Source organism: Diadema setosum, chromosome 7 (assembly GCF_964275005.1).
Source record: "Diadema setosum chromosome 7, eeDiaSeto1, whole genome shotgun sequence".
NCBI lineage: Eukaryota > Metazoa > Echinodermata > Echinoidea > Diadematoida > Diadematidae > Diadema > Diadema setosum.
In genome coordinates, this window is record NC_092691.1 from 30,973,098 (window position 1) to 30,985,870 (window position 12,773).

The 12,773-nt window shown below is 36.3% G+C and overlaps 1 protein-coding gene across 1 annotated transcript in view; it reads left to right on the forward strand.

Moving 5' to 3' along the window:
• Positions 1-12,773, forward strand: part of LOC140230622 (SHC-transforming protein 1-like) — a 115,863-nt gene that overhangs the window by 36,257 nt on the left and 66,833 nt on the right. The window contains exons 4-5 of the mRNA XM_072310762.1: positions 6,420-6,477; positions 11,604-11,723. Coding sequence (XP_072166863.1) covers positions 6,420-6,477; positions 11,604-11,723 — 178 coding nt within the window. The remainder of the gene's footprint in view (positions 1-6,419; positions 6,478-11,603; positions 11,724-12,773) is intronic.

Genomic DNA, 12,773 nt, shown 5'->3' on the forward strand with positions numbered 1-12,773 from the left:
TGCTTTGTTTTACTTTGTTTTTTGATGTTTCAGTCATTCCAAACCCGATTTTCATCAACTAAACTTTGAATTCCTCTTAAAATGGTATGCTCTGTACTATATCATAAGTGTTTTCTTGGTATCTCGCAAAAAGTTAAAAGCCCAATTCTCATCTCCACCAATACTGTACCATCCCTTTAACACTGATGGGAGATGTGCAGGCCCTAGGATGGCTTGATACACAGTAAACACCAGTGAAATCAGTTAAACATTGTTTTCAAAGGCTGCGTTTATCTAACATGAGAGAGAGAATCACAATTCAAAACGCGTTTAGAACGGTGTTTCCAAAGTGGTTTGAAACGCGATTCTTGGGGAATCGCATTTATCTAACCATCATACAGTCGCGATTCGATTCGAGTGGTATCACTGCGCAGCTGCTTTGCGCCGTTTGACCTGGGAAGTAAAGGTCAACTGCATACCATCAAACATGCCTCCTTAGTCACACACAAATAATGGGTACAGAGTACCACCGGAAGCAGCTGGGATTTGAACTTGAGATATAAACGCATTTCAAAACTGGCATTGCGTTTAGTACTCACAGAACGGCGATCGTGGTCTCAAACGTGTTTCAAAACGCCCTTTGAAAGGTGTTTCAAAACGGCGTTTCTAACCGCGTTTGAAAACATGGTTGCATTTATCTAACCTCAGGAAATGCCTCAAACACGTTTAGGATCGTGATTCTGCCTCAGAAATTTTGTAGATAAACACAGCCAATGATGGCTAACATTATGTAAGGTACAATGTAGGAAAGTACTGTTCAAAATACTTGTATCCAATAAATTTCTGCATTGTAGGATGTGAGTAGAACATTCATGGTATACATAGTTATGTTACATGCATTATACAATGTGTGTGAACTGTCTACAATAGTGTACCAGAAATATGAATGTACAAATATTTTACAGTTGCACATTCAATGTAATCCTGTCCTTGAAATTCAACTTTTAGTGAGATACGTGTATATCTGATTTAGTGATATATTTTTTAGCCAGTTTCTGAAGCAGATATCAGCAGGGCTATTAATGTGGACATGTTCACTACACAATCAAGAACTGAATTCTCAGCAGTAGTTTGAAGAAAGGCAACAGTGGAGTTTGAGCAAATCTGCACTGCCTTGATTTTGCGTGTGATCAGTTATTGCAAGATCATATTCCCCTGTTGATAGTCCATGCAATTCTATACTTATAAAGAAAGGTAATTTAGTGTACGTAGTCGGCGCTGTATAAACTCTTTCTTGTTATTGTGGAAATGCTTTTTGTTTTCATTGATATTTTGTTATCCTGAGAAATGGATATAGTCTCATAGGCTTTTTGTAACTTAAATATGTATTCCTGTGTTTCTTTTTTTCAAAGAAAAGTTTTTTTTTTTCTTTTTGAAAGCAAGTTTTGATTATGACAAAGTACAGTACATATCATGAACGGGATTTACAGATATTAGCATGATTTTTTTTTTCTTTGTCCCATTTTTGGAAACTTGTTCTTTTAAGTCATGAAGGACACTAACTATGTGATGTCGACATGAGCTTGTGGTTCTGGGACACTTGTGTTTATAACCCGTTTTAAGGATGGACTGATTTTGCTACAACACGCATTTCTCATAGACACCTACCCGAGTATACTTGGGGCTTGTCCTCGATGGGTTAAGCAGGAGCCTGTGGGGATAGTGTGTTTTCGTAGAATCAAATGGTTTGAGTGGGCCAAGATATTTGCCAATGAAGCGTTCCGTTTGCACCCCCAGAGTGACAGTTGTCATTGATGTCTGGAGTCACACACACACACACACACACATACTCACACGTACATGTTTAATTACTGACATCGTTGTGATGGCTGGATCACCGTCAAGTAGTAGCCAGCCAAGTCATGTGTGATGGAGTACTCCCGTACTCGCATGGACACAATTTGCTATTTGGAATATGGAGAGCTCCAGGTTCCACAAAATATACAGTGGCAGAGATGTAGGAGATGATGATAATATGAAGAAGGTATCACAAATTATATCAACCGTCTTCCCCTATACCTTGGACAGAAAAAAGGTGCGCAAAAAGGAAATGGTATGGGGGGGGGGGGAGGAAGGGGAGGGGAGGGAATCGCACAAGAATCTCATCAACGTTCCCTTTAAAAAATTGACCCTGCTGTTGGAGTAACATATTTCAGCATTAGAAGTGCTATGCAAAGTACAGCTGTGTCTAAGGAAGTTGCTTGCTTTCATCATGGCTTTTATTAACACTCGATAGCTTCCTGCTGTGTTTGGAAATTACTGATGGTATGACAATAGCTGGTTTTTAATGAGATATGGATCATAATATCCAAAACATTTGATAATGAATTCTGCCATATTCTGTGGAGCACCTTATGGAAGGTTACTTAGTAAATGTAACTGTGATAGTAAAAAAATTTGCATTTATTGGTTAGTTTTTCATGTTGGGCCATTTTCTGTGAACTGTTAGAGCACTTTGATAATTTTGCAAATTAGAATAATTCTGTATGTAATACAAGTCTGAGAAATAGTGAAATACAGCAATAACCAACAGACATAAGTTGTCTTGATAGAGATTTATCATTGAATGAGGGAGAAATACAGCACAGAGAATTTTGCCAATGCATTACAAGTCGCATACACCTTATGCATTGCATTCTTTATCTGTGTATAATTTTAATAGAGTTGCTCCATAATTAACAAACATGTTTGCACATTATCCTTTCTTTTTTGAAAGTTACAATTATGATATGCTGTATCTGATATGGATTTCTGGACATGTGCAATTTAGTTTAGTTTGAGTTTATTGTATATGGCCACCAAAAAAGTGATTAGTGAATTAGTTAATTATTAAAAAAGTAAAAAGTACTTTTCTACTGATGTTTTGTAGCCCCCTTCAGAGATGGAGTTAGCGAATGTTAACTCAGCTCTGGCACTTTGGAATATTTGTTACAATAAAAGAGATACATATGTCTTATTCAAGGAGGGTATTTTTCATGTTAACATCTGTATTTTATGAATTGACATGTAATCGTTTTTAATATCATACGTACATATTTGTAAAATAATGTTGTTTTGAAATGTTACCTATTTTACAAGCCAATTGCATGTATTAAGTTTAAATATTGATATGTTTTTGTCACTGTGTAAACCACCTTGGTTCGGCCTGTGGGCTGCCATGGTTTAGTTGTTACTTTGTCTTTTAAACCATTAATGAAATAAATAAAATGAAAAAATAATCTGTAGTATCCCTAGTGATGGGTGGTTTCACGGTACACCATGTACATTATTCTTTCTTGGATATGAGTATATTCCTGAAAAGGACCTACATGTACTCAGTATCGATGTTTGGGTAAGCATATATGTTCTTCCTGTCCTTGGGAAAGTAGAACCTTGGGGGATTCTAAAAATGCAATATAACTAAAGTGAACAGATATAATGTGGTTTGAGAAATAATGTGATATTCCACTGAGTATATTACTATGTTTCCTACTTTGTTTTTTCCCACTTCCTTGTACCAGTTATGGCTTCAGTTCTGCTCACTTCATGCTACATTTAAAGTCAGGCTGTATAGCATATTCTGCAATTTTAAGTGTGATGTGGTGCGCACAGTTTCTAGTGACAATAGTAATATTTGCTCATCCATTGTGAAGTGATATAAGCAGTCAACCATCATCGCTCACCTGTGTGTGGTGTACCGTAGCTCTATACTAAATGTGAGTCGATCCTTCTAGCAAGCTTCTACTTTGACACTGTCAGACTAGATCCTGCAACGTGACCCATGGTACAGACTCTGGGTGTGGTCCCCAAGTTTGTTGACCTCTGCCTAGTGCACTGGTCTTGGGGCCTTTCCCAAAGACACCCAGCCAGGCCAAGTTCAGTCTGGGAACCTTGAAGTACAGTTTGACTCCATTTTCAAAGTTACAGTTGTAGTTTTTATTGATAGAGCAATATCACACATACACAAAATTTGCAGAAATTTCAAATGGAATGTAAGATGGGTATCATGGTTCAAGTTTAGCATGATACTGTGAAATGATGAGGTACATATAAATGTAGTTGCTGCCACATACAAAGTTTATACTATATACATTGTATGCTACATGCATCTGTTTTGAAGTGATTTTTGCCATCACCTCTCATTTTTTAGTTAGTTTGATGGATATTATATACAGTGAAGTCAAACAAACAGAATTTTGGAAATGTCATCATAGATGAACAGAAGATATAAAATTATGGTGAGAGTTTTACGTAATTTTGGGAAACAATGATATTACAATGTTGCCCCAACCATATCATAGCATTACAAGAAATACTATTTATGCCCACATGCCTGTGAAGTGGTTATTCACTCAATGGCCCAATATTTCTTGGACAGACAAATGTCCATTCATTTTGCTTGCCCAACAGTAGATGGATTTCAGAGTTCCATGTCTTTTCATTACATTGTAGTATAAGAGGTCACTATACAGAGTAGATGATGCCATGACATTTTCACTCACAACTCACACTGATGTATGGAGTTCTTCTTCAAGATTTGCATTGACTGAATACTGTATACGCCAAATATTTCATGCGAATTTCGTGAGTCAGGTGCAATTTGCAAAATTAAAGACGCGCAAAAATAATGACTCTGATCGCGATATGAATGTGAAGCACACGTACACATATCTCCGTTCATTACAGTACTCCACGATCGCGAATTTAACCACTTGCAAAATCGTCGGGAAGTCCTGATTCGTGAAAATTTAGACTCCCTAAATATATGGCATATACAGTATGCTTTCTGAAAAATAGTCCTCTACTTTCTTTAAGAATTTCAGACCAGTTAAAGGTAACAAGAAAGAGCACAATTTTAAATTAACAAGAGTGAAATTTTGATGGAAATCGGATACAAATTAGGGCACTTACGCAATTGGAAAGTTTTACTAATTTTCACATGACAGTTCTTGAACAATCGATATAAATGATATATTGATATCAGATAGAGAGGTGATGAAATCATCACCTTGCAACTTGCCCTATAGCTTGTACCTAAAAATCTTGAAATGTCCAGAATTTTTTGTTTACCGGTAAATGCATTTATGCTCCAATCTCTAATCATACAGTAATATGTCTCTGACTGATCATTGTATTTTGAAGTTATTCAGCCAAAAATAATATTATTTTTTTACACTTTGTTTTTAGCTCAAGAATTTAATTTTCATCATTCATTTCTAAACAGTCAATGGAAAATTTTGAGTTGATGAAATCATTAGCTTTAGTACACAGTTATCATATCAACTGCTTGAAAAAAAAATCATTTTGCAAAAATTAGTGAATTTTTACAATTTTATAACTTCCTTATTTTCAGTCAGATTCTGATCAGATTTTTAATGCTGTGGTAAAATTTTGCTTTTCATCTCACGCTAAGTTTTAGGTGGACTAGATTTTTCCCTTTAAGGTCCCCCTCCCCCTTGGTGTTGACACTTCTGTATCAGTTATGCAAACAGTCAGGGGTTCATTGGATGTGTTTTAGGTTTGGTATCAAATTATATTGCCCTTGTCCCATGGGAGATGGTCTGTTCACATTTGAGGGAGCTTTTCGTCCCGTCTCTTCCTGATTTAAGTTCAACAGCCAAAGATATAGAGTTTGTATCAAATATGTAACTCCTCTATGCCGTCGCTCAAACAAACCTCCCTCCCCCAAAAAAACAAAAACAAAACATAAATTATATACAGTCAAACCTGCCTTTAGCGGCTACCTGTTTATAGCAGTGACTTGCCGTATGCGGCCACTAAAAATTCCCCCAAGAGAAAAGCCATGTTATAGACCCTAACAGCCACTCTTTTCATCTCCCTTAGGTGGCCGCTGTAGACAAGTTTGACTGTATAAAAGTCTGGTGAAGAGATTCTTCACACAGCACTTTTTGTTAAAACTCTGACCTCCATTGGATATTAAAAAAAAAACCCATTGGATATTAAAAAATCCCAAAACATTATGATACAAAGAATAATGTGAAAAGATATTCATGATTATTCATGGAAACACGTAAAGAATTATGAAGTGAGCCCCTCAGAGTTATAAGTGAAGGATATCATACTGGTGTTGTGTCCCTTTCAGTTCAAATATTTGAATGTTGCAACCATTTTGCACCTGAACTTCATCACAAAGGTCTGGCACAACAATTATTATTTTTCTGAGTCAAATTCTGTTATGAATATCTTGCTGTCTTGAGCACAAATCCATTACAGATGGCCGTCATATTTGGTTTTCAAATTTTCCCAGTATCCACATGTATAAATGATATTATATTCTAAGAAAGAAAAAAAACCTTTTTCCCACAAATTGTGCAGTCTCAATGTAGTAATAAACTTTGTTAACTTTCTGTATTTTTTTTTTTTTTTTTTTTTTTTTGCAGAGAAGCCATCTTCAGGGTATGTGATGCAGCAGGATTCAAGTACAGCAGAAAGAAAAAGGTAAATTATGTCATCATTACATTTGTTTTCATCATACAGGGAGTCATGTGTGTTTAATAGGCTTTTTCATTTCAATGTTTAGTCAAATTTTCAAATTGGTGTTCTTGTTATTTTTGGCTACTTTCTTTTAGTTCCCCATCAGAATGAAGATTAATGAAAACAAGAAAAATGTACATGTAGATAAATGTAGATATAGATGTTTCAATATAAAAAGGACTTTGCATGGTCTTTCAAACAAAGTTTGTTTCGTTTTGTAGTAGTAAGTCATACAAGTTCAAGCAGAACTCCAAAAACTAATTAGGAGCTGTGATGCCCACATCAAAAAGTCTTTAACTGCTTCGTGAGTTTGGAATTGGGCAGAATGCATGAGTGACATCAGATTTCATTGGTTCCTCCCCCCCCCCCCAAAAAAAAGAAACAAAAACAAAAACAAAACAAAACAATAATCATAGTTTGGCAAGTGAAGGCTGAACTATTATACATTCATATGCATTATATTATGTAATGTCTCTTTGGTTGGGCGATCAAATGATGATGGAATCTTGTGATTTTCTTCTGAAATTGATTCCCAAATTCATCAGTGATACTGTTCACCATTTTATCAAATTCACAATATTTTATACACCAAACGTTTGATGAGTCTAGTATTTCGCGAATCAGGACTTACCATCAATTCTGCAAGAGCGTCCCGTGGGAGGTATCTGTGTTTTTCTCAATAAATGCATGCATGCACGTCACATTCATGTCAGAATCAGAGTCAAATCAGTGTTCAAATCACGATCAGCACCTGACTTGCTAAATTCACAAAAATAAAAGTCCTGTGACGTATATGGCGTATACGGTATTGCATGTGAAATATCATAATTCGTGTTGTTTGGAAGTTTGAAGATTGTAATATGCGTGATAGAATTTTATACAATCTTTTTTTTTTTCGAAATCTCTACTTTTCTGCATCAGCATGTTTTATCAGGGTTTGTGCAGATGTCGGTCATTGTGACTTGTGGAAAAGCACTTTTTTGTTCATCTGTTGTGCTAAATTTATCATGAAGATGATATCGCTGTCTTTTTATCAATGATTTTGATTTGTCAAATTAAGGTAAATCTTTTGGAAAGGTTTCTACAGGACGGCGTGTTAGCTTTAATTGTAAGTATCGAAAGAGAGTCAACTTACGGAATCTGTCACTATGGATTTGACGTCGGTTGTTTTAAGGAAATCCCTTGTGCAGATTCTTCTCATGTTAACCCTTGCACATACCCTCATGGTTTAAAATACTAAAATGGTCTGCAAAATTGCCAAATTTTCATTTTCAGGCTGTCATTAATTTGCTTCAAGATAAAGTGAAATGAAAAATAGCTAATGTGTTCATTTATTCTCCGTGAATTAGATGATAATCCTCTTCAGAGGACACAAGTTGAGGATATGAAAGTGGAAGTGATTACTGAATTTTCGAGCCGTCCAGTGTACTTCATGTTAAAATAGGACTTTGAGAATCTGTTGAGAGTCTGTGAGAGTCTGGTATTCATTGTAACAGAGTGCTTGTTGATAAGCACGGGCGCTACATACAACTGTAGGTGCATTAAACGGCCAATAATGACTATGAAACGGTCCGTGCCATGTCTCGTATCGTGCCCTGCAGGGTGACTGGACGCATGTAAATTCCTGTCATACCCGTCATTTCCCACGAGTGTGTCAACCATCCTAACCCAGTAGGCTATCTATCCCCTTTGTACAAGCCCAGAATGGAAGTGAAAGTTTACCGTATGGTTTCTGCTGTTCATCTCTCAGTTTGATATAATGCACCTCAATTAGCTTTTCAGATGTCATTCACCAATTCTGCACATCTCAATTTAGGTTGGAAAGGACTTGAAAGTAAACTCTAATGGAGGGATTTTCGCTGTGATGAAATTGACCTACTACAAATTTCATTGTGTCCTCTGTCAATTGAAGTGGTTGATATTACTCTTGACAGCTTTATTCGACCTAAAAATTCTTTTGAACCATCTAGAGGGCTATAGAGCTCATATATAATAAAAAAGGGAATTTATATGCAAGTTTTGATGTTCCTCTGGCATTTTTGCAAAATGGCACAATTATCCCGGGAGCTGTGAATGTAAATTTTGCAATGATCCATTTGAAGTTTTCCCCTTCGCAAAAGAGAGAGAGAGAGAAAAAAAGTTATTATGCTCACATTTCATGTGTAATTTCCCAAACATCATACTGGCAAGGCAGATTGTGATTTTCGTGAGTGGTTCATACGAGTGCCCTTGGTTCCTCTTAAAAACAAGAGTTGAGTTTAAATATTGATGTAAATCCACTGTGTTAGTTTGCAAAAAAACACACAGACACATTTGCTCATTTGCAGCTTTTCGTGAACTGACTCAATAGACCTTGCTGCCCTGTTTCTCCATGGAAAGTTCAGATTCAGCTTGTTAGAGAGTGGCACGATTGCTTTAAATTTTACCATTTTGTTTCAATTATGTAATTTGAAAGAGGTCAAATGTCAACAAAAGTATGTCAGAATTATGTCTGTTACACATTGTTCTCTTGGTAAAGTCTTTAGGCTTTCAAATAACATAACTTATAGACAAAAAAATGATTATGCAGTGAGGTACATGTATGTTACATAATTTAGAAAGATGTTGAAATGAGAGCAAATTTCCCGTACCTGCCAGGGAACCATAGGCCATTATGTACAGAATCTTCAGTTGCTAAAGGATTTAATACCTCATGTTATACTGTAGATTGGGTTTCAGGTTTTTCTCTCAGAAGGATATTTTCTGTGTGTGTGTTTTTTGTTTTGTTTTGTTTTTCTTTTGTTTTGTTTTTGTTTTTGCGTCCATATTGGACAAATCCTATGTGTATCCCCAGACAGGATGCGATATATTTTGGTTTGTCTTAGTTCATCGACCATTGCTGTGAGCTGATTGCTTGGGTCTCTATGCATTTGTTCTGTACGATAACACCAGATCATTCTCTTTTTGCAGGATTGCTGTATCTTTAGCTGTAACCATAAGACACTGCTTGCATTTAATGCATTCTAGTCATTTGTTTTTTAATATTTATTTAGTAATTTATCTAGTTTACTATTTTTGGATAATTATGCATTAGATTGCCATAAAGAAAGCAGCTGTCTTGCTGGTAACATCACTCTCTTTTCCTCTCTCTCTCTTTATCTTCATTTCTTACACATGCTGCCTTTTAACAGTTGAAAAACTTTGCAAATTACATAAAAACTGCATTTGATTTGTTTGATCTATTATCAGGATAATCACCCACCTGTATGTCCTTGAAAGAAAAAGATGCTATTTCCATCGACCAGACCCTGTGGATGTCGAAAAATTAAGAAGACAGAAAAAGTGTTCCTCCTGAGTTACGTCCAAATAATATGGTCTGGGTCCCAGACTATCTACTTGACCTTTTAACCCCTAACCCACCATTTACAGGTACTCTTTCCTTTCTGATGTGTCAACTCGATGTCGTGTAAAAACACATCTTTTTATATGCTGCAGGATTACACTCTTCTGGAGCTGTCTTTTCCTTTCTAATTACTTCTACCTCCCCCTGGACAATTCGTCTAAAGTTCTTTGGCATCTCTAAGAGAGAAAGAGACGAGGAATTACATCTCTTGTTCAGTTTCGACCACCATTCACACACACACATTAAATATGGACGTGTCGGCTTGAGTGCGTACTATCGTGTGCATTATTCAGCTCTTGTGTGTTCAGACATGTTATTATTTCACCCAACATGAAAAGTAAAATGGACAAATCCTAGCCCCCGTCATATTCTCCAGCTCCCCTGCCCCCTTCTCCCTCCCCCATTCCCCAGTGTTTCACGTCTACCACTTGTGGGCTGCGTTTGGGCTGCTGTGCTGTATCGATTAATGGTGAGGCACTCTCAGAAAGGCCTGAGGACTTCCTCAAGCCATCCCCAAAGGAGAGGAGAAGCAGTGAGGAGACATTTGTGCAATGTTTGGATTTCATTCTATTTCGTGAAAATGCTGCAATGGTTTCGGGTGTGAATTTTGCAGCTCCTACAATACACCACTTCAGGTTTTACACTCACCTTTACAGTGCTTCATGTAGGTCCATTTAGCTCAATATTCGAGCATCCAGTCTTCCTCTTTGTGTATTTATAGCAACAAATCCTACCAAGTCCCGCAGGTACAGGCCAACATACAAAGTCATTTGTTGGGACTATGATGGTTCTGCTCCATACCCTCAGCCCCCTTATGAGGGTCAGGAGGCAGGTGTCTCTCCATCCCTCCCTCTCAGAGTGGAGAGTGACTGGACCAAGAACAGATCCCTGGTTTCTTTGGCATCGTTTTGGGATGCATGCTTCAGGCGGGCAGAGAAGTGTCATCAAGTGGGCCTCCGCTCCACATTTACAACAAGAAATTCACCATTTTTTTTCATTAATTATTATCTCTTGCCTCTATTCTGTTTTAGCATTATACCCGGGGTCACCCAAAAATAGGTGACAGTGATTTTTAGTGCTTTGTGCAAAAAGATTTTATCATATCAATGATCTTAACACAATGAATGAATGAATGCTAAAACATGAAATTAATCCTGTAATTTAATCTTCCTTTTCTTTTTTTCAAAATTACAGTAGGAACCTATCATGGTTTAAAGCAAATGCTCAGCTGCTATAGTGGTGGCATAGGCAGAGCATGCGTCTGCAGCTCAGCAACAGCACTCAACAGCAGCAGCACCAGTACCACTGCACTATGCATGATATTACTAAGTAGTCCACAGACAAAAATATTTAACCATGGGCTGAGTTCGTGGATTGAAAGTATCTCTTTCTGAATTACTGTCCAAAATTATGATTAAAATTCTGGGAGAAAAAAAATCATTATTATGATAACATGTTAACTCTAATGTAATGCACCTTTAAGATTCAGGCTGTCTCCTGCCTTGAATGGGTGTGATTGAGATTTGTTGAACTTATGTATTTATTTATTTTCTTTTTTGTACGATCCCAGGATCTAATCCTCGGTGCTTTTGATGCAAAAAAAGTGTTTCATTCCAGACACTAGTAGAAGTTTGTATGCAAATATATTTGGTTGAAGGCACATAGTTTCATAATTTGTGTCTTTTTTGTCTTTGTACTTGTTTTGCAGGCGAACAAGAACATTTCCAAAATTGTCGGCGAGAATCCCAACATTCTCTTCGGGGGAGCCAACGTTAACCTCACAATATCTACATCAAGTATCAACATCAGAATAAAAGAAACGGGAAAGGTAATGTTGATGAATCTCTGGATTTGAAAAAAAAATGTCTTCTGTCATATAAATATTGGTATATTTTATATACGATTGTGGCAAAACATCAGAAATCCCAGAAATTGAAAGCTCTGGCTAAGTTTAAAGGCATAATTTACCATTTGCAGATGAAACAAAAACCCAGCATTAGTGCTTCAAAATAGTTCTAAAATGTGAGTTAGGGATAAAAAGAACCAGTGTAAAAATTTGAACCAGTGTAAAAATTTGCACCAGTATAATCGATGTTATGTATTGTTAAATATACAAAATGTGAACAATAGATATAATAAAAATGTTTCCAGACTAAACCGTCTACAGTTACGGTTTAATGAGAAAAATAGTGATATCTCCTTATATTTTAGGCTTTATTACGAAAATGTTATATGGTAGGATGTTTTGTGATACAACTGACCTACACATATGCATCAAAAGTGATATCTTGAACATTTTTTAAATCACTGCTCCCAAAGGTAAACAGGACCTTTAAGGTTCAAAGGTCACCGCGTCTATTAAAAAGATATTGAACCGAAACCATTTTAACTTTGTTTAAGTTTGGTTCAGATTGTATTCTCAAACAATTCAGTCATCTTTATTTTTATCAGATTTCAATGTGTATAATTTCTTATTTTGATTTTCATTCTCTTCATGGTAATTATCTGTTGGACTGTATTTCTGAGCGTTTTTCTTTATGTAATTTTGTGTATATGTACTTTCTATCATTGCAATTCAGACATAATTCAGCCCTTGGGCTGTGAAGTTTGATTATAAAATTATTCCATTCCATATACAGAAATTCAAATATTAAAACTTTTTTTTAATGTCTGAGTTATTCATCCTCGCTCTTTTTCAAGTGAAATTCATTTTGATTCTACTGCTGTTAACTTCTTTGAGACAAATTGCTCCCAGACAAAACTTTCCTTTCCATAGTAAATGAAGGGGATGCTCTGTATCGGGATTGAGCACAAATTTTAAGATGGTAGAAATAATGACATCACCTAAACAAAGCACAGTGTGTGATGGAAGCCCGCA